At 38.6% G+C, this 24586-nt stretch overlaps 1 protein-coding gene across 1 annotated transcript in view; it reads left to right on the plus strand.

Annotated features, from left to right (window-relative positions):
• The first annotated feature begins 4260 nt into the window (after positions 1 to 4260).
• Positions 4261 to 24586, plus strand: part of LOC106870442 (dedicator of cytokinesis protein 3) — a 272055-nt gene continuing 251729 nt past the window's right edge. The window contains 1 exon segment of the mRNA XM_089354408.1: positions 4261 to 4489. Coding sequence (XP_089210534.1) covers positions 4438 to 4489 — 52 coding nt within the window. The 5' untranslated portion in view covers positions 4261 to 4437.

Consider the following 24586-nt stretch of genomic DNA (forward strand, 5'->3'; position numbering starts at 1 on the left):
TCTCTGCAGTCGGTGTGAAGGATGATCTCTATAACTGGCTGAAGTCCTTCGTTCGCGGTCGGAAAGAGACAGTTACGGTTCTAGGACATCATTCTTTATCCTACGAGATGATTTCTGGTGTACCACAGGGATCCGTTCTTTGACCCCTACTGTTTGTTGCCTATATTAATGATGTAGATGCTAACTTGAAGAACGTTACAGTGCTGAAATATGCAGATGATATCAAGCTCTACTTCGAAATAAAAAGAACAGATCTTATGCTCTATAGATCTTTCCTACAATCAGGCCTGGATACAATGCAGCAATGGATCTCTGACTGGCAACTCAAGCTAGCTGTGGACAAGTGAATCACCATGCATTTGGGGAGGAAAAATTCAGCTTTTGCATACTCCCTCAGCCACACCAATCTCAAGAAGTCTTCTGGCGGACGTGATCCGGGCATTATTGTAAACAACGATCTGCATTGGACAAACTACATCTCTAAGATTGTCAAGAAGGCTGAAGGGGTGCTAGCATCACCCAGTAAGATCTTTGCCAGCCGCTCTCCAGCTATCTATCTAAAACTGTATACGACAATGGTACGTCCACACTTGGAATTTGCATCACCAGTCTAGAACCCCTGTCTTTCTCAACATATAAATCTGGAAACTGTTCAGAAACATGCAGCAAAACGTATACCCGCCGTCAGACCATCTACCATACTCTCAACGTCTTGCTTCCCTGGACATGGATACATTGAAACTCAGACTTCTGGCAACTGACTTGGTAGACACCCACAAGATTATCCCACCATCTTTCCAACAACAACCTTGGGCACCTTTTTGAATTCCATAGGACAAACACTCGCGAACATGCTTATAAAATCAAAAGACAACACAGCACCCATGACTTTCGGAAACATTTTTTCATGCTCAGAATTGTTGAAGCGTGGAGTAAACTATCCGCATCAATTGTTAGCTGTTGAGACACTACATCCTTCAGAACTTCCATGCTTCCTGAAATCCGCCAACGGTACACCTGGTGGCCTTTTTTTTTTTTTTTTAGTTGTAGTGCACCTAAGCACTGTATACAACAATTTCCTTCATTTTATTTTTATTTATTGTAAATTCTGGTACTTATTCTATCGGTCTTTTTTGCCGAGCTGCTAAGTTACGGGGACTTAAACACACCAATATCCTTTTCTATTCTTGGCACAAGGCCAAAAATTTTTGGGGAGGGGACCAGTCGGTTAGGTCGACTCCAGTACGCAACTGGTAGGTAATTTATCGAACCCGAAAGGATGAAAGGCAAAGTCGACCTCGGTGGAATTTGAACTCAGGACGTAAAGACATTCGAAATACCGCTAAGCATTTCGCCCGGCGTGTTTCTGCCAGCTGGCCGCCTTGTAAACACACCAATATTGGTTGTCACACACACACAAGACGGATTTTTTTTAGTTTCCGTCTACCAAATCTGGCCCGGGACTATAGTAGAAGACACTTGCCCAAGGTTCCGCGCCTTGGAACTGAACCTAGAACCATGTGGTAGGGAAGCCAACTTCTTACCATACAGCCACGCCTTTGCCTATGTGTGCATGCTCGCGCGTGTATATACAAGCTCAGCCGTGATGGATGTATAATACTGCACACTTTCGATTATATATATATATATATATATATATATATATATATATATATATATATATATATATATATATATATATATATATATATATATATATATATATATATATATATATATATATATATATATATAAAAATCTCTCTCTCTGTATGTGTGTGTGTATATATTATTGTTGTTGTTGTTATCAATATTATTATTCAGTAAAATAAATTTAGTCTACTAACAATCTTTTTGTGTTCCCGATCGTGAAATTACATTCCCACAATTAGTTTTTTTTCTTCTTAACACGAAACCGTTCGGTAACATGAAATTGGCTGTTATGAAATTCAATTTATAATACTGTATAAATAATATACCTACTCTATTTCCTGATACACGAATGCCTGTTCATTTTCTGACTTATGAAAACTTATTGGACAACTACATCTCTCTCTATTTCTTTCTCTCGATCTATTTCCTTCTCTCTCTCTCTCTCTGTATTTCTCTCTCCATATTTACTTCTCTCTTTCCCCCCTCTATCTGTATTTATCTCTCTCTCTGTATATATAAATATAGGTCTTCTCTCTCTATCTATCTCTGTATGTTTTTTCTCCCTCTCTCTATGTATGTATCTTTCACTCTCTTTACATGCATGTATGTATGTATGTATATATACACACACACCCGTGCATACATACATCATACATACAGACAGATAGACAGACACAGACCCATGTATGAAAAGAAGAGTAAAGAAGCCAATAAACGCAGCGATTACAACCACCTAATGAATTATGATTCTTAAAATTTAAGTTGCAAAGGGGTTAAACTGTTTGCATGCGTTTCAATTGTTCTAGTTTGTGTTTATTTTTGTCAGTAGTTGCCCAAATGTTATCAATAGCAAAATCATAATTACTGATTGAACAGAAATCATCAATTCATATATGTAGTATCGAAGATATTGTTATAGGAAAGAAGCTGATGGTTTTAACGATTGACGAGTCACCAACAAGACGTCGGAATACATAAATGATGACAATAAGCATTAAGGAAAAAAAAAAAAACAGGAAAATCTAACATCGTGACGTCCTACAAGATAATATACGTACTTAGGTGAATCATATACATTTGTAGGGTCGTCTTCCACACAAGGGTATGGTGGTAGACGCATGCTTGAGAGCATACCATCAACATACCATAAAGGGACTGGGAAACGAGGGGGGTTTTCTAAACCTCTATATTCATGTGATTGGGTGTGTATGTATGTATGCATGCATGCGTACGTGCACGTGTGTGTGTATAATATATATCTCATGTATGCGTATATGAATCAACACGTGTGAGCTTTTATAGTGTGAGCATATGTGTGTGTGTGCGTGCGTGCATGTGATTATGCATGTATATAGGGATGTGTACGAGTATATATGCATGTGTGTATATATACGTATGTGTGTGTGTGTGTGTAATATATATATTACAATCGGAAATTTCCTAATGAAGGGAAGGGAAAAAATTGAAAATACGCCAAATGCATGGCATAGATATATTATATTCATATTTTTAACCGTGGCACATATACATATAATGCGTGTACATAAACGCACGCATACAATATACATATATGACTGATTAAGTATATAAATATACACACATTGTCATTGTCTTCGTAAGCAAGTTAATAGCTTGTTCCGAGTGTCCATCGAAACGACAACAATGAAAGAGAAAGATAAAAAGCAAGACAGAGAGAGAGAGAAAGGGGGGCAGTATGAGAGAGAGAGAGAGAGAAAGGTCAAAGTGCATGAGACGTGAAGTGGGAGTAGTGGCAGGAAGAGGAGTGAAAGTGATGACCAGTTGACGTCACGTGACTCCTCCAATTCGACCCAGCTTCTCTTTCCCACAAAGACAGAAGCACACGCGCGCACCGTGGGGTTCGTCCTTGTGTTTACCACTTGGTTTCTCGACCCCCTTTTTCTCTCTCTCGACACCTCTGTTGCTACTAATCACACACGCACACGCACACATATACGATCGTCAACATGTATGGCTGTTGCAGCAGCGGCAACAGCAGCAGTGTTAGTAGCAGCAGCAGCAACTGGTGCTGCCTGCCATACAGTTTGTGATAGTGGCAGCTCCTAGAAGTCTCACCTCGGGGGGGTTATTGAAGATGTGACATATACCCACACACATTCACATACATACACACATTTTAAAAACACTTATTTGCTGATATGCTTTTTACAGAGGCTATATAAATATATATATATATATTATAAATGCATATATATTTTTAAATGGCATCTTGCAATCTTTGGTTTAATTCAACTACAGGAATGTAAAGATAAAAAAAACGTACGTGTATATATATATATATATATATATATATATATATATATATATATATACACATATATATATATATATATACACATATATATATATATACACACGTATTTGTATGTATATGCTTACACACATCACACCAATCTATGTGTATGTATATTTTATTCATTGATTCAAACAAGGTTTGTAGGTGATGAAAAGGAATGTTATTCAAGTAAGGATCACAGAAATCTTCCTTTTCTCTCTGCTCTCCTTTTGATCTCCCCCCCCGCCACAAAAATTAGCCCCCCCCCCGTTTCTTCTTCCCTTCCTTATTTCATTCATTGAGTTTCTCGAACGACGGGAGCGGAAGAATCTGTTCATTGTAGCTTTTGCCTCAACCATAAAAGCTATCCTTGGAAACAATATATTTCCGTGGGCTTACCCTTCACTGCTTGCTTTCCATTTTGCCAGTCTCCCATTCAGTCGGATCTATGGAGCAATACTAGCAGCGACATGGGAGATGAGAATTATGTATGGAGACCCTCCAAAGAGAAGTACGGTGTAGGTAAGTACCAGCTAGACCCAACTTACACATTAACAATGTTTCATTCCACTGCCATATATCCACACTCATCTACACACATATCTATAAAATATAAATGTTTTTATATAATTACATTTCATTTACTCTGAAGTATGTGCTTTATGAATGTGTTCATGTTTGTTTTATGAGAACCTCTTGTTTAATCCAATTAAATGACGCTTGTCTGTGTTAATAATGTAAACGCCTTGTTTATCAAGATGCGTGCGTGTGTGTATGGGTTTATGACAAAAGAAACAACTTTTTTTTTTATCTTTATTAGATCAATAACTGCTTTAAACTTCCGTAAGTCGAAACGTATAGTTATAAACGTTGGTTGAAGTTAAAACAGGCTATGAACAGATGATTTAAAATGAATTAACGGAAATGTTTAGAGGTTCTAAACTCTTCGTAGTCTATATTACTCTCTCTCTCTCTCTCTATATATATATATATATACACATATATATATAGACACACACACATATGTGTATGTGTGTGTGGCAATGTACGTGCGTGTGTGTAATTAACACCTTCCAATATCATGAATATTTTTTCCTAACCGAAAACACCAAATCCTGTTTCAACTACAATCTTTCTCTGACCCTGATAGTCACCTAACATCAATATAATTTGGCCATCGTACAATATATCCTTGTCATATCATTTGTGTTGTTGGAACAAACTAAACGAAAACCATTCTTATATATATATATATATATATATATATATATAATCATAAACATCCACCCGTGTCGAAATGTTCACCCCATTAAACTATATATTGTCTTGCTTCCTCCAGCCGAAGACATTACAGTTGTTAATCATTGCAGTCTCTCTACTGAATGTGGTGGTCGGGGCGGTGTTTTATTTTTGAGATATATTTTATTTGTAAAAACTATTCCTTTTGAGTAAATATGGTCAACATACATATAAGTATATAATTCTGGTAGCTATTGGCCCATGGTGTTGTTACGAAATCAGTTCTAGTCATGGAAAGTATTTTTAATCACACTTAGCTAATTACTGTCTTGTGTCATCGTAGGTTGAGGCTTTCTACGCACACACTTACATGCACTATCGGGCCTGAATTTGTCTAGTATTTGTTTGGAACGAAAGATTGTGTGTATGTGTATGAGGTACATGTATGTATATACTCACAAACACTCCCTCACTGTCTTTGTCACATGCATATGTGTGCTGGACAAGGTTTTCAATATATCAGTATTACACACACACACACACACACACACATATATATATTGTGTGCTTGTGTGTATCCAATGTAATCTATTCAATATCCTGGCTTGTATATTCAGTATCCGGAGTTGAGTTTTTTTTTTTACAACAAAAGAAAATCTGCTTTCCTTTTATAAAATTTCAAATGTTCGAAGTTTAACTAGCATGTCACACGCACATATAAGCACACACACACACGGTACAAACCGCATACCCGCTTTAGCTGCGTTAGATTTTCTGTGGGAGGTTTCATGCTAATCCTTTGGGACATAACCTATCTTCTCCAAATAGCGACTTAACTTGTTCACATCGGTTTGTCTGTAGGATGTTTAAAGCCTCTCTCATGTAAATTCACTATAGATATATGGGGATACTTCTACATCGGTGTATGGTTAAAAAAGTTCATTTTGCATCCACGTGGTTTTGGGTTCAGCCCCTTTACGGCAAGTGTCTTATAATATTGCCAGGTTGAAGGAAACGAAGAAAACTTGTCGTGTGTCTCTCTTTGCACCTCCCCACCGCTCGACAAACGGTGCTATGCCCTCCATAACTTAGCAGTTTGCTCAAAGAAAGCGATAGAATAAGTACCAGATTTGAAAATAAGCATAGGGGTCGATTTATTCTAGGGAACTCTTCAAGGCAGTGCCCCAGTATGGTCGCTGCCCAGTGACTGACAGGAGTAAAAGGCAAGACGTTTTTTCTAGTCATTGGCATAGTGACCGTCGCGAGATAAAAAAAAAACAACACTCTCAGACATTCCTGTAGACATACGAATTTGTGTGTGCGCGCATATATTTAGACAGATGTATGTATGTGTGTGTGTGTATATATATATAGATAGATAGATAGATAGATAAAGTATATATATATATATATATATATAGATAAAGTATATATATATATATATATATAAAGATAAAGTATATATATATATATATATATAGATAAAGTATATATATATATATATATATATATATATATATAGATAAAGTATATATATATATATATATGTATGTATATATATATATATATATATATATGTATGTATATATATATATATATATATATATAAAGTATATATATATATATATATATAGATAGATAAAGTGTATATATATATATATGTATGTATATATATATATATATATATATATATATATATATGTATATATATATATAAATAAAGTATATATATATATATATATAAAAACATATATATATATATATATATATATATATATATATATATATATATATATATATACCGGAGTGAAACTCAGAGTAACAGTCTTTTGTTATATTTCTGCTGCTTTTAAATAAAGTATATATATATATACTTTATTTATATATATACTTTATTTATATATTTATATATATATATATATATATATATATATATATATAGACAGAGAGAGAGAAAGAGAAAGAGATGTGTGTGTATATATATATATATATATATATATATATGTGTATATATATATATAGACAGATGTGTGTATATATATGTATATATATATATAGACAGATGTGTGTATATATATATATGTATATATATATATAGACAGATGTGTGTATATATATATATATATATATATATGTACATATATATATAGACAGATGTGTATATATATATATATATATATATATATATATATATATAGTTGGTCAAAATTCCGTGTGTCACAAAAGCCCTGATGCCCTCATATTAGGTAATAGATTTTCTATATTTATTATATTTATTTACTAATTGGTAATCTGGCCGTTATAAGCACGTGCAAATGGGTAAAAAAAAAAAAGAAAATGCATGTGTAGCCTGACACTTCAACACCTGAACATCACAAGGAAAGACAAAGTCAGGAGGAACAGTTTCATTATAGAGAAAAGCTGAACTTTTTAGCAAGGAACTGAGATATTGGTGCACTGGTTTGGTGTGGTACCAGTAGTTGCGGAGTAGATGGCATTCTAAGATTGTACCTAAAGCTAACACAAAAGGGATTAACATTGATACCTGATGGCTGGACTACAGCAGGTGAGTGGTGAAGATATTGGAAGACATCAATGATGTACATTCAGTTGTAGTTCTTCATGATTCCACCCAAGATATTTCAAGTGGAGTCACTGTCCATTGCTGAAGATTATCACACACACACAGACACACACACAGAGGCGTTTGTGTGTTAACTAGAGAAGTTCTGTGTCCAATCCATGATGTTTTTGCATGGCTTCTGAGACTGTTGAGTGAAAAAAAAAACCATGTTGTACTAGGCAAAAGAAACACAATTTATCTATAAATATAATTCTTGTATAAATGCATGTGTATGTGTGTATACACACACACACACACACACAATGCACTCTGTATCTTTTACTTGTTTCGGTCATTAGATTGTGGCCATGCTGGGGCACTGCCTTGAAGGACTTTAGTTGAATGAATTGACTCCTGTACTTATTATTTTTTCAAAACCTGGTACTCATTTTATGCCTTTGTCAAACCACTAAGTTACAGGAACATAAACACACCAACACCGGTTGTCAAGCAATGGTGGGGGACAAACACCAACACGCATACATATATATATATATATATATATAAATAATATATTTGGCAGGAATGGCAACAAAAGAAAGTAAGAGACCTCGATATTATGCAAATAGAGGAATTAATCTGTAAAAATATGTGACACTTATTCAGTAGCCATGATAAAACTCCGAGTTTCGACCCCCCACCCTGGCATCCGAAACTCGGAGTTTTATCATGGCTACTGAATAAGTGTGACATATTTTTACATATATATATATATATATATATATATGCACACATATATGTTTGCCTTCAATGTACCAAGCCCATTCCCAAAGCTTTGGTTAGCCTGAGGCTATAGTAGAAGGCACTTGCCCAAGATGCCATGTAGTGGGACTGAACCTGGAACCATATGGTTGGGAAGCAAGCTTCTTACTACACTGTCATGCCTGTACCTGGATGTATGCATATTATTACACACACACTGAAGGCACATAGCTCAGTGGTTAGAGCATGGGGCTTACAATCGTGGGGCTGTGAGTTCAATTCCCAGACCAGACTGTAGGTTGTGTTCTTGAGCAAGACACTTTATTTCATGTTGCTCCAGTTCACTCAGCTGTAGAAATGAGTTGTGACATCACTGGTGCCAAGCTGTATCGGCCCCTTTGCCTTTCCCTTGGATAATATCAGTAGCATGGAGAAAGGAGGCTGGTATGCATGGGTGACTGCTTACCTGGACTTATGCCATAAACAACCTTACCTGAACTTGTGCCTTGGAGGGGAACTTTCTAGGAGCAATCCTATGGTCATTCGTGACTGAAGGGGGTCTTTACCCTTTTATGAGACATATTTATATATTTTTGCATTCACACACACACATATATATATATATATGTATGCATACATGCATGTATTTTATGTGTATATTATGTATGCAAGGTTCCAAGTTCAGCTTCATTGCATGGTGTTTTGTGTAAATGCCTGCTAGTTGTGAGTAGATCCTGTAGACAGATCTAAAGAAATCTGTCGTATGTATTTGTGTGTGTGTGTGTGCATGCATGTTTGTATGTTTATATCTCCTAATTGCTATGTTACGCATTAATTCTAAAACAAGTCAACATCATACCAGCAATACTCCTTGTTTCCTAGCTTCCCTGTAAAACATGTTCAGCCATAGGGAAATATTTCGCTTAGTAACAGGTGAGGGTTGGCCACATGAGCTCCAGCTGAACCCATGCAAGCAGAGAAAGTAGCTGTTAGAACGCGATGACAATACTCCCCCACCCAGCCCAGCCCACATATGCTTATCAATCTTCCCATCAACAGGTATGACTGTTGATTCTCAACCACACACATATGTGATGGTGTTCTTATAGTTTTCATCATCATCATCATCATCATCATCGTTTAACGTCCGCTTTCCATGCTAGCATGGGTTGGACGATTTGACTGAGGACTGGTGAAACCGGATGGCAACACCAGGCTCCAGTCTGATTTGGCAGAGTTTCTACAGCTGGATGCCCTTCCTAACGCCAACCACTCAGAGAGTGTAGTGGGTGCTTTTACGTGTCACCCGCACGAAAACGGCCACGCTCGAAATGGTGTCTTTTATGTGCCACCCGCACAAGCCAGTCCAGGGGCACTGGCAACGATCTCGCTCGAAAATCCTACAGGAGCCAGTCAGGCGGTACTGGCAACGGCCACGCTCAAAATGGTGCATCTCATGTGCCACCCGCACAAGAACCAGTCCAGGGGCACTGGCAACGATCTTACTTGGCTTGCCGGGTCTTCTCACGCACAGCCCATTTCCAAAGGTCTCGGTCCGTAGTCATCGCCTCGGTGAGGCCCAATGTACGAAGGTCTTGCCTCACCACCTCAGCCCAGGTCTTCCTGGGCCTACCTCTTCCACGGGTTCCCTCAACTGTTAGGGTGTGGCACTTTTTCACGCAGCTATCCTCCTCCATTCTCACCACATGTCCATACCAGCGCAATCGTCTCTCTTGCACGCCACAACTGATGCTTCTAATGTTCAGCTTTTCTCTCAAGATACTTACACTCTGACGGGTATTCACATTGACATTACACATCCAACGGAGCATACTGGCTTCATTCCTTGCGAGCTTACGTATGTCCTCAGCAGTTACAGCCCATGTTTCACTGCCATGTAGCATGGTTGTTCGTACGCATGCGTCATACAGTCTGCCTTTTACTCTGAGTGAGAGTCCCTTTGTCGCCAGCAGGGGTAAGAGCTCTCTAAACTTTGCCCAGGCTATTCTTATTCTAGCAGCTACACTTTCAGCGCACCCACCCCCACTACTAACTTGGTCGCCCAGATAGCGGAAGCTATCGACTACCTCTAGTTTTTCATCTACCAATTCTACTCGCAAGATTTGGATTGGCTTGGGGCTACAATAGAAGACAGTTGCCTATGGTGCCATACAGTGGGACTGAACCCCAGATCACCTGGTTGGAAATGAGGCTTCTTAACTAGAGCCATGCCTATAGTGTATGTGTGTGTAACTCCATTGGTTATGACGATAAAGGTTCCAGTTGATCCAATCAATGGAACAGTCTTCTGACTGGTTGCACTCAGTCAAACCACCCACCTGATGCCAGTATGGAAGCTGAACATTAAACTGTGACAATATATAGACTTAGATGTGCACTATTCATTGGGTTGTCAATTCCACAACAAAATTCATCTTCGTGTAATTTTTCCTTAATATATGCTCACCATTATTCAAATGTTTTCAATATTTTGTTTGTGTGTTAAGGTGGCGATCTGGCAGAAACGTTAGCACACTGGGCGAAATGCTTAGCCATATTTCATCTATCTTTATGTTCTGAGTTCAAATTCCACCGACATTGACTTTGCCTTTCATCCTTTTGGGGGTCAATAAATCAAGTACCAGTTGTGTACTGTGGTCAATCTAATCGACTGACCCCTTCCCCAAAATTTCAGGCTTGTGCCTAGAGTAGAGAAGAATATTTTGTTTGTGTAAGGTTACAAGCTGGCAGAAATGTTAGTGTGCCAGGAAAAATATTTGTCGGTATTTTGTGTGCCTTTATGTTCTGAGTTCAAATTCTGCTGAGATCGACTTTGATTTCCATTCTTTTGGGGTCGATAAATTAAGTACCAGTTGTGTACTGAGGGGTGGGGGTGATGTAATTGACTGGCTCCCTCGCCAAAAATTTCAGGCCTTGTAGAGTAGAAAAGAATATTTTGTTTGTGTAAGGTTGTGAGCATGCTGGGCAAAATGCTAAGTGCCATTTCATCCGTCTTGATGTTCTGAATTAAAATTCTGCTGAGATTGACTTTGCCTTTCATCCTTTCGGGGTTGATAAAATAAGTACCAGTTGAGTACTGGGGTGTGGGTGTAATTACTGGCCTTGTGCCAAAAATCTGAAATCAGTATTCTGTTTGTGTGCACTGACTATAATTGGATTTATGGTAGGCATGGCTGTGTGGTTAAGAAGTTTGCTTCCCAACCCAGTGATTTTGGGTTCAGTTCCACTGTGTAGCAGAAGTGTCTTTTACTGCAGCCTTAGATTGATCAAAGCCTTGTGAGTGGATTTGGTAGGCAGCTGCTGAAAGCCCATCAATTGTATGTTTGTATCACTAGTGTAGCTAGAGTGTGTGCTGCCTGGGGTGGCCCTTCTGTTTGCCACCCCCAGTCCCCCCCAGAAATCACATACAGCAATAGCCTACGCCCGGGGCGTACTGCCCCTACCATCCCCCCAGTTACACTAGTGGTGTGTGTATGCATGCATGTCTCCTTGTCTGGACATCATGCAATTACCACTCACCCTTTTTAAAAACTTTATTTTCATGGATTATTAACATCAAATAGCTTTCCAATACATTCGTTGGCTGTTTTAATTCACTAAACTACAGATATCCTTCCAGCCGATGAAACAAAGCATTCAGTCACCATTTCAAGCCCTTATTTTTTTACTTATTTGTCATTACACTGTGGCCATGCTGGGGCAAATGAGCCACCCCCCCATGCTTTTTTTTTTATAAGCCTGCTACTTATTCTATTGGTATTTTTTGCCGAACTGCTAAGTTACGGGTATGTAAACACACCAACATCAGTTGTCAAGCAATGGTGGGGGACAAACATACACAAGCACACACACACACACACACACACACACACACACACAAGCATGTGTGTGTATATACAACGGGCTTCTTTTAGTTTCCGTTTACCAAATCCACTCACAAGGCTTTGGTTGGTCTGAGGCTATTGTAGAAGGGATTTGCTTATGGTATTATGCAGTGGAACTGACCCTGGGGCCATGTGGTTGAGAAGCAAGCTTCTTGGGGGGTTACCTTTAAATTTAGGGCTTCACAAGTAACATTGATAACCTGAAGAGAATGGTTATAATTGAAAGATTTATTTTTACGGGATAGTGATGATGTGGTTGATTTCACTATTTCTAAAATAAGAAATGGACAGATTAATTAGTGAAATAAATAAAACGGAGAAAAGTGATTGATTTCTGATAATGAAATCTTTAAAAAAAAAAAAATTCATTTTTTTCTTTTTTTTTTATGATATACACCTAATCTATAATTTTCTCTCTGTGTAAGTTATTAATTTGTATCATAGCATCATCATCACCACCTTCTTCACTAGCATTGCTGCTGCCACCACCACCATCATCACCATTGTCACCTCCCCCATCACCAACTCCACCATGTCTACCACCACCAACATCCTCATCTGTTTCAAGTCAGTCTTGGAAGTGGGGAAGATTACACCCGTTGGAAAACTCTAGTTTTAGAGGAAATACTGAAAGAGGGGGGCGGAGGGGGTGGTTCCAACGGGATCCTTTTGATCATGTTGGTTCAACGAAGGGAAGACCAGCTTAGAGAGTAGGAGTACGCCATCTGTAAATTTTTTTTTTTTTTGTTATTTTTCCTGGTTTATTCTTAGTCACAACTTTTTCATCTCGTCAATAAAAATTCATTTTCCCAACAAAATCTAAAAAAAAACATCCCTGAAAATAAAGAAATGAAAATAAATATAAACAAACAGGACCTCCCCCCTCCTAACAAACTCTGTGTGTGTGTGTGGTGTGTATAATTGTGTTTATGTGCAATTATATTTGTGTATGTGTGTGTAAGTATGTGTGTGTAAGTGTGTGTGTGTGTGTGTGTGTGTGTTGATCTGACTGCTGCCCAGGTTGTTATTGCTTTTCTTCTTTCTTTCTTTCTTTCTTTATTTCAACTTAAAAACTGTAGATTCACTTAATTGGTATTTCCGCCTCTCAACCAGATTGAAACAGAAATAGAAGACAGAAAACTGGGTCTTCAGTTTAGTTGGTAGCAGATAACTGACCATTTCAATTCGGGTTGACTGGTTTAACAGGGATGGTGGTGAGGGCATGTGTGGGGGACACAGTGTGTAGGTGTGTGCATTATGCTTTTGATAAGTTAGTGTGGTTATTTGTGTGTGTGTGTGTGTGTGTGGCCAGGCATGGTCCCTTTCGTTACTATATTTATTTTGAGATGTTCTGTGTTTCTTTCAATTACTTTAAATATAACAAAGAATTTAGTAAAATAACTTAGTTATCTTTAGGCTATTGTTAGGAACCTAAATTGTGACTAAGGTGGAAGATTTTAATTCAGAACTAAGGTGGAAGATTTTAATTCAGAACTAAGGTGGAAGATTTTAATTCAGAACTTATGAAAACAAGACATTTGTACTCAGAGCCAGAGCCAGTTTCAGCTGGGTTGATATCAAAAGGGTTAAGAATTGTTTCTCTATTATATATTTTAACCCTTTTGTTACCATATTTCTGTTGAGATGTTCTGTGTTTCTTTCAATTAATTTTAAATATAACAAAGAATTTAGTAAAATAGCTTAGTTATCATTCAGCTAGTGTTTAGGAACATAAATTCTGTCTAAGGTTTGGTGGAAGATTTTAATTCAAAACTTATGAAAACAAGACATTTGTACTCAGAGCCAGAGTCGTTCCAGTTCCAGCTGGGTTGCTAACGGAAGGGTGTCGTTCCAGTTCCAGCTGGGTTGCTAACGGAAGGGTTAATGTATGTTTGTTTGAACAAACAGCTTGAAGTTATTTGTGTCCAAGCAAGCAGTCTCTCTCACACACACTCAGTGACAAAGTCTTCACCAATTATTAGATACAGAGATCAATAAGACTTTTATCTTTTACTGGTTTCAGTCATTAGACTGTGCCCATGCTGGAGCAACCCCTTGAAGAATTATTAGTTGAATGAGTCAATCCCAGTTCTATTGATTTTTTTTCTTGCCCACTGTGGTCTCTCCCATATGAAGCAACTCATTATGAAAGTGGAAGCACTCCAGAGGTCAATCACAAGAAAGATAGATGGCATGACAGGCATTGACTATTTGGGGTCGACTAAAAAAACTCAATCTCTACTCTCTACAACACCGCCGGGAGCACTACATCATTTGTGTGATGTGGAAAATATTTCATCAATATTGTACAAATGATATTGACATCAGTTTTAAAATCCATCCAAGACTTGGCCCCCATGCTATCTGCCCACTACAAAAATAGAACCCAAGACATTTAACAACATTACGTCACAACTACTTTACCTCAATCGGTCCAGCTCTCTTTAATACCAAAATATGTCAAAGCAGAAACGGATCCCATAAAATTCCAAAGTTCACTGGACAAATTCCTTCAAAAATCCTAGACCAACCTCCTACACCTGGATATGTCTCCAACAGTAATAGCTCTTTGCTAGAGTGAGCCATGGTACCCCATATATGATTAAAAGACTTAACCAGGTAGTGCTGTTAAATTAAACATGGCCTGGGCCTATTCTGGCCGAAACCTATCAAAGTTACCTATTCTGTCTGTCTCTCTTTTGCTGGACTAAGTTAAGGGGATGTAAACACACCAACATTGTTCGTCCCACCACCACTTGACAACCATACGCATACACGACAGGCCTCTTTCAGTTTCTTTCTACCAAATCTGCTCACAAGGTTTTGGTCAGCCCGAGGCTGTAGTAAAAGATACTTGCCCAAGTTTCCATCTACCAACTCCCCTCACAAAGATTTGGTCAGCCTGAGGCTATAGGGAAATCACTTGCTCAAAGTGCCATGCAGTGGGACTGAACCCAAGAACCTGAGGGTGGGAAGCAAACTTCTTACTACACAGCCACAATGGTACCACATGAGAGTGAGGATTCATCTGATATTGAATCAACTATAAACTAAGATCATTAGATATATGACTTGTGGTAATGTTTAGTCTGGTCTTGGCTTAATCTTATAAAATAAAAGATTATTTTTCAATCTAAACTTATTCTTTCAAATATCTCTATATCTCCCATGTCACAAACTTATTCTTTCAGTTGAAGCCTGACTAGAGCTTCAACTGTGAAATCCATGTTCTTATTAGTGAAATCAGGGCACCTTTATCAATCAGACTTTCAGTTAATTGCATTGTGTATATAGAGGTGCAGGCATGGTTATGGAGTTAAGAAGTTTGCTTTGCAACCATGTGGTTTTGGGTTCAGTTCCCTTGTGTGACATCTTGAGCAAGTGTGGTCTACTGTGGTCCCGAGCAGACTAATGCCTTTTTGAGGAGTTGATATCAGTTTTTAGAATGTCTCTTTCATATTTTGGTTTGATTGACAGCCAAAAAAAATTGAATGAAAAGTCTGTTACAGCCTTAGAGACATTCAATATTGTAGGGGTGTGAGTGTGTGTGACATAGACTAGATCAGGTTTTAAAGTATGTCTGATAAGTGTTTGGTTTCTTTCCTTTGTTAACACTGATGGCTGAACATACAGGTTTCAAATTTGACCTAGATTATTGTAAGTAAACACCTGGTAGAAAAGTGAAATTTGAACTTTCTTTCATTAGAAATGACAGTAGATTTTTTTTTTTCCTTTAGTATGTTTCTTCTCATGCTTTGTGTGTGTGTGTATGCATGTGTGTGTGTGTGTGTGTGTGTGTGTGTGTGTGCATACTTTTCTGTACAAATAGCTTATTCAGTGTTATGCATTTCTGGTACAAATAATTTCATAATCCCCCACTCTGTGACACCTTGGGTAAGTATCACCCACTATAGCCCTAGGCCAATCAATTCCTTACAAATGAGTTATATATGTATGTATATGTGTGTGTATATATATATATATATATATATATAATTTTATGTATATATTAATATTATCTCAGTTATTAAAACTTTCGATAATTTGAATAACATTACATGTTTTATTATGATCTCCCTGAAGAGAAATAAATGACTCCACCAGCCCTTTCTTCATTGTGAAATGGCCCCTCATTTGTTTTGAAACATATATGCAGGAATTAAAGGAACTTTCATCGACATGCGTTTTGCTCCACTTGTTATTATCCATATATGCTCCGTGTTTTTCTCCTTGTCTCCATATTCTTTCTGTTGAAGAGCGTAGCTCGAAACGTCAAAGACTTTCCGTATTCCCGAGCGTCATACTAATACACCTGTCCTCGTCTGTTGTTGTTTTTTCGTATATTCTCCTATATATATATATGTAATGTGTTTGTGTTTGTCGCCCCACTAGACAACCAGTGTTAGTGTATATATGCCCCTGATGGTCCAGCAAAAGAAATGGATAGAATAAATACTAAGCTTAAGGAAAAAAAAACAAAGTCCTAGAGGTCGATACATTTAACTAAAATCCTTCACAGTGGTTCCCCAGCATTGTAAGAGGTTTATTACTCTCTCTTGGTTGTCTCAGTTTCTATGGCTGGATGCCCTTCCCAACACCAATCACTTTACAGTGTGTACTGAGTACATTTTGTCATGGCACCAGCACTAGACAGGTTGTCTGCTCTCGACTAGACCAAAGAATCATCTCAACTGCACGTCGTCTCTGCCTGATTTGCCAACCACTTTACAGAGTGTACTGGGAGCCAGTATTTTTAGTAGCTCCACCACCAGTCAACTCACAAGACTAAAGATCCTTTATAGCTCTAAGAGGATTAATGACCAAAACTGAGCTTAAAACACGGTGTTAAGAGGGGTGGACGAAAGGGGTATGTTTATTATTGTGAGAAGGTGGTAGTGGAAGGAGGTGGGGACTAACAGAAGAGACCATGTTGGGTGGAGGATTAACAGAAGAAGAGTAGTGAGAGAAAGAAAGAATGAATGCAATGGCTAAATTGAGATGATCAGGAAATGATCTAATACCATTTGCCCCAATAAAGGTGAATAACGAGCTGTTGTAGTAGTGGTGTGTAATCACTGCATGAAACCAGAGATTTTTAATGGTCTGTGCCCTCATGCCCCAGTTGGTAACCAAACTCTACCACCGACATTTTTGGATATCAAATACAGCGACCATTAATACGCAGCACGTTATTCATTTATACCCAACTTTTCTACCTTTCGTCTTTTGTTTCAGACTGTGGCCATACTGGGGCACTGCCTTGAAGAAGTTTTAGTTAAATGAATCAACATCAGTACTTTTTTTTTTTGCTGAACTGCTAAGTTACATGGATGTAAACACACCAACACTAGTTATGTGGTAGTGGACATACACACATACACATACACGTATATACATACACACGATGGGCTTCTTTCAGTTTCCATCTTCCAAATCCACTCACAAGGCTTTGATCAGCTTGAGGCTATAGTAGAACTCACTTGAAGGTACCATGCAGTGGGACTGAACCCAGAGCCTTGTGGTTGGGAAGCAAGCTTCTTACCACACAGTCATACCTCTGTTTATTTCACATTTTTTGGAGTTTATTTTGTTGCTACCATGCAGCATAAAATGGCACAGTCTATGCTGTGCTCTACTCTGTTGTGGTTCCACATCTTTAGTGTCGCAGATGAAGATTACATATTTTAAGATGTAATCCCCATACTTGACTGGTCCTTAATTTTATAAATGCTGAGAGGACAAAAGGGAGAATTGAGATGGCAAGATTTGAACTCAGAACATAGAGGAAATACTTCGCTGTGTTTATTCTGATGCTCTAATGGTTCTGCCAATCTACAGCCAATAATGATTATTTTAAAGGCGCTGAGCTGGCAGAAATGTTATCATGCCAGGCAAAAATGCTTAGCGCTATTTCACCTGTCTTTACGTTCTGAGTTCAAATTCCACCGAGGTCGACTTTGCCTTTCATCCTTTTGGGGGGTCGATAAATTCTTAATTTACCAGTTGCATACTGGGGTCGATCTAATCGACTGGCACCCTCCCCCGAAATTTCGGTCCTTGTGCCTAGAGCAGAAAAGAATAATGATTATTTTAATGATGATGATGATGACGATGATGATGATCCTTTCTACTTTAAGCACAAGGCCAGAAATTTTTGGCTAAGGGGATGAATCAATTACATCAACCCTAGTATGTAACTGGTACTTATTTTATTGACCCTGAAAGGATGAAAGTCAATCAGTCTCAGTTGAATTTGAACTCAGAACGTATACAGCCAAAACAAATGTTGTTGAGCATTTTGCCTAGTGTGCTGCCTGCTCAGTAATAATAATAATAATAATAGTAATGGCTTCAAATTTTGGCACAAGGCCAGCAATTTCATGGAAAGCAAAATCGACCTTGGAGGAATTTGAACTCTGAACGTAAACAGATGGAATGCTACTGAACATTTTGCCTGGCATGTTAACAATTCTGCCAGCTTGCTGCCTTAATAATAATAATAATAATAATCCTTTCTACTGGGAGCACAAGGCCTCACATTTGGGGAAGGGGGCTAGTTGATTACATCGATCCCCAGTGCGTAACTGGTACTTATTTCATCGACCCCAAAAGGATGAAAGACAAAGTCGACCTCAGCAGAATTTGAACTCAGAATGTAGCAGCAGACAAAATACTGCTAAGCATTTTGCCCGGCGTGCTAACGATTCTGCCAACTCACTGCCTTAAATAGTAATAATAATGATGATAATAATAATAATAATAATAATAATAATAATAATGTTGCACATGTTTTGTGTTAGGTTGTCTGTTCCTTTCAGTTTTATTGACAAAAAACAAACAAAAACAAAGGTTGCTGATGCATAAAACTACTTTGTTGTCTTGCAAGTTTACATTCCTAATGAATGGCGGGTTAATCAAATTTGCATCCACCACCCTCTTGTTATTAAAATAATGATTTCCTTTGACTTGCCACAAAGCCAATTTTTAGTGTGTGTGGGTGTAGTCAGGGGAAAGGATAGCCAATGGAATTGGCCCCACCTCTTCCTTTTTCGCAGTGTGTTATTTCTACATATTTTATCGACCATCCAACTCGGATGAAAGGCAAATATAGATCTCCGTTCTCCATGCTGAGAAATTTCACTACAAAACTCAGTAAAAGTGCTTACTGAAGTGTGTCGATCTTTTGAGAAAATACTTTAGATATCTATGCTTGTATAAAGATTTACATATGTGTGTATATGTATGTATCATCGTTGTCATCATTGCATATCCCCTTTCCATGCTGGCATGGGTTGAAGAGTTTGACAGGAGCTGGCGAGACTGAAGAGCTGCACCAAGGTCTTCTGTCAGCTTTGGTATGGTTTCTGCAGTTGGATTGCCTTCCTAACACCAAATACTCTACAGAGTGTGGACTGGGTGCTTTTTGTGTGATAGTTGTAAATGAGCATCAGTGTCATACAAGCGAGTTGTTCCTTTCCAATCTTCCATGCCTGGTCAAGGGGGAAATAATATCTTGCTTGGAAAAAGATAAAGGTTAGCAACAAGAAGGGCATCAAGCTACAGAAAATCTACTTCCAAGTCTGTTCAACCCATGCAAGCATGGATAAGTGGACAAAATAACGATAATTGTATTTGTGTGTATGTGTGAAGAACACAAAGTAGTAAAGCATAAATTTCATATAGTTCATACTTTGTGTACTTGTGGAATTAATGATGTTTATTGCTAAGGAAACAGCTGTTGAGCATAATTAAATTTTGAACTCTTTTTAAAATTTATGCTTTTCTATTAATTATGTTGCTGTAAAATTTTAGCCCATTATGTGTATGCAAGACTTTTCCTTTGGATTTACTACAGTCTTATAATGTGTTGTAGTTTCACTGAGTTCATACTGTTGATATATTTTTCAGTGTTTATGCAAGTTGTATAGTGAAACTGTATGTTCCTCCCTGTAAAAAGTGGTAATAGCCAGTCATTAAATATAGACCAGTAGCTGGTCGAAAGGGAGAAGGTCAGGAAGGTCAAGAGTACATGTACACTGTGTTGATATAGTAATTATACTGTGATGCTGAATGGACGTTATATTGATCCAACCTTTTGAGGATAATAACACTGTATGACTGGGGGTCATACAGTACCAGATAAAAATATTCTATTGATGACTTTGGAATATAACAATATCTGTCAGAGTGACAACCGTTGTCAAAAGACGATACAAAAGTGGCAAAAGGCTGCTTTACAACAGTGCATCAATTCTCCCTCCCTCTGTGGGCGATGCCAGTGCCGCCTGACTGGCTCCTGTGCTGTTGGCATGCAATAAACATCATTCATGTGTGGGTCGTTGCCAGTGCCGCCTGACTGGCTTCTTGTGCTGGTGGCATGTAAAAAGCACCATTGGAATGTGGTTGATGCCAGGCCCCCCCCCCCCCCCCCCCGGACTCTACTGGCTCCCGTGCCAGTGACATGTAAAATGCGCCCACCACACTCTCGGAGTGGTTGGCATTAGGAAGGGCATCCAACTGTAGAAACTTTGGCAGATCAGATTGGAGCCTGGTGCAGCCTCCTGGCTTCCCAGACATCAATTGAACCGTCCAACCCATGCCAGCATGGAAAACGGAAGTAAAACGACGACGACGATGATGATGATGACTAGCAAGGGTTGAACATATATTTATTGTTGAGGCATTATTTAATGGCTGGATGCCCTTCCTGTTGCTAATCCTTAACTGTCACCAGTCAGTTGACTAATTCTGCTCCTCCTCTTAAAATGAATAGATTCATTTGATGCCAAAACATGAGTCAAATGCCACCAGCAGCTGAACTTTCTGATATTAGATCCTGCAAGGCAGTGGTTTTGGAACTTTTGATTTAGATTACTGTCTTTTGAGCCTATGAATTCCTCTTCAGTACATCTTATCCTCCCACCATTCTTCTCCACGGTTCAGTTTGCATGGCACTATGACATATAGGAAGAATATTTTAGCAGCTTATAGTACAAACACAACTGAAAGACATTAAATTTTCAGTTTATTCAAAATATCTGGAACATTCTTACCCCAAGTAACCCTAATTGTGCCAACTCCCAAGAGACAGAATTTCTCGCATGAGGACCCCCCCTCCCCAAACAGCTTGTTTTACTCTTCCTCCAACAGTGTTATATTCATCACTGTCTAATTGCTAATTATCTAAACAGACAATAATTGATATTGGAGCTTCGATCAATTGATTAACTAATTTGTTAGTTTTAGAGCCTCCTCCTCCTACCCCTCCTCCTCATTATTGCCTCACCGTTTAATCTTTTACTTGTTTCAGTCATTATACTGCGGCCATGCTGGGGCACCACCTTCAACAATGTTTTTAGCCGAATGACTTGACCTCACTACTTATTTCCTTTTAAAAAGCCTGTACTTATTTTATCAGTCTTTTTTTTTTACCAAACTGCTAAGTTACAGAGACATAAATACACACACACGAACGAGTGTGTGTATACATACACACAAATACATCCTCAAGTAATATATGTACCTGCAGTGTGTGCACATTCTCTTAACATATGCACTCTCACCTGATGCATGCAATCTTGAAATATGCAACTTCACTCAATATGCATACTTATTTGACATAGGCACATGCACTTATATGCATTGACACATTTAATTGTGCATGCACACACCCTGTGCATGCATACACATGACCCCCCAAATGTATGCACACACGCGTCCATGTGCACATACACCCACGCATGCATACCCCATCCCCCAAACACATTCTTCTTTAAACAATTATGTTAAAAACTTAAAAATCCAGTCGAGTGAGTTGATAGGCTGACCTTCTGAATAAAGCAGATATTGAAGTAGTAGACAGACATGGCGGAGCTGTGTTGAAACCATTCGCTAAGAATAGGAAACAGGAAGTGTTTCTATGGAAGAGAAGTCTGTGTGGTGTGAGGTCATAGAAATAGCAAGAAAAACAGAAAAAAAAAAAGAAGCCCATCTTTTATTTGCAATTTTCTAAAAGATAAAACCCAATCCAAAAATAACAACAAAAAAGAAAAACAAGCAAAATCATTTGTTTTATAGAATTTATTGATGCGAAAAATATTTGTTTCACAAGATTCAATCAATCAATCAATCAATCAATTAATCAATATTTAATTTAATTTCTGTGGTAGGCACTGTAGTAGAGTTGGAACTAAGCTAAGTGGTCAGGTGAATTTGTGACCCAGTTTTGTTTTGGTTGATTCCTGGTTGAAAAGACTTTTCGTTGATGATGTTATGGCGAATGCTTGCAAGATGTGATTGTTATTGCATCTCATTTCCCATTCCGATATATCATTACCATCGTTATCATTTTCACGGTCATTAGCATCATTGTTATTACCATCATCATCGTCTTTGTGTCATTGTCATCATAATGAACTTTGGTGTTGTGACCGTCATTGTCATCCATCATTACTATTCTCACTATCATCATCGTTTCCATGATTTGATTGTGGCCATGCTGGAGCACCGCCAAAGTTTCTACAGCTGGATGCCCTTCCTAATGCCAACCACTCCCAGAGTGTAATGGGTGCTTGTATGTGTCACCAGCACGGAGGCCAGTCAGGTGGTACTGGCATCGACCACGCTTGAATGGTGCTTTTTATGTGACACCAGCATAGGAGCCAGTCAGGCGGCATTGGCAGCGATTATGTCGAATGGTGCTTTTTACATGCCACTGGCACGGGAGCCAGTCAGGCAATACTGGCATTGATCACGCTTGAATGGTGCTTCTTATGTGCCACCAGCATGAGTGCCAATCAGGCAGTACTGGCATCGGCCATGACAATGACTTCACTTGCCTCAACAGGTCTTTGCAAGTGCAGTTTACTGCCCAATGATTGAAGGGTACTTTTAAATGGGCCAGTTATGATGCACTGGCATACATAGGCCACGGTTATGGTCTCACTCGGCTTACCAGGTCTTCTGAAGCAAAGCATATCTCCAAAGGTCTTGGTCACTTGTCATTGCCTTGGTGAGGCCCAACGTTCGAAGGTTGTGCTTCACCACCTTATCCCATTTCTTCCTGGGTCTACCTCTTTCACAGGTTCCCTCTACTGCTAGGGTGTGATACTTTTTCACACAGCTGTCCTCATCCATACACAGCACATGACCATACCAGCACAGACATCTCACATGCACACCACATCCAATGCTTCTTATGTCCAACTTTCCTCTCAGGGTACTTACACTCTGTTGTATATGCACACTGACATTACACATCCAGCATATATATATATATATATATACGACGGACTTCTTTCAGTTTCCGTCTATCAAATCCACTCACAAGGCTTTGATCGGCCCAAGGATATAGTAGAAGACACTTGCACAAGGTGCCACAGAGTGGGACTGAACCCAGAACCACATGGTTGGGAAGCCAGCTCCTTAACCATATAACCACACTTGCCTATACACTACACCTGCACCTATATTCCTTGAGAAACATAAAAAGACACAAGTTGGAGAGCAGAGAGGCATTATCCAATCAATGTTGGAGGTCAAGGATTCATTGAAAACAGTGTGATGGTTGTTGTTGCTAGTCTTAACTCTGAAAGCAAATACTATCAATGAGTGATATCCAGACTACATTGGAGAAGGCAAGCCACTGGATTTGGTTAAAAAGAGACAATGAGAAATGGCTAGAAGAATATTGAGTGAAGTCTAGAAACCAGTTGATCTAACAAGTGGAGCCTCCTCAGTGAAGTGCGGGGTAGTTGGTGCACAATAATGCCATTGGGAGGAAGGCCCCTTCAATGGCATGCATTCTCTCCTGCTGACTCCATAAGCCTGCTAGTGTCCAGTATGTGGAGCTTTCAACTGGTACCACTTGCATCTGCAAGTTGCTTAGCTATAAATAATCACTATTTCTTTACTCTTCTGTTGTTACTTTTAGTAATAAGCTGGTGGATTCCCCAGGCAACACTCCCGGATTGAATGGCACTGCCCAGGTGTCGAAACCATAATGATAACCGTATGGGCAGCTGATGATGGGAACATGCATGCATTATGCTTGTTTTATGAATTTCTTTTTTAATCTTGTTATTCTGGGTTGTCCTGTATTCTTGTAAAGTGGAAAATGTGGGTTCAGGGTTTGTGGGGATCACTTCGGTA

Source organism: Octopus bimaculoides, chromosome 6 (assembly GCF_046866305.1).
Source record: "Octopus bimaculoides isolate indiv1 chromosome 6, ASM4686630v1, whole genome shotgun sequence".
Classification (NCBI taxonomy): Eukaryota; Metazoa; Mollusca; class Cephalopoda; order Octopoda; family Octopodidae; genus Octopus; species Octopus bimaculoides.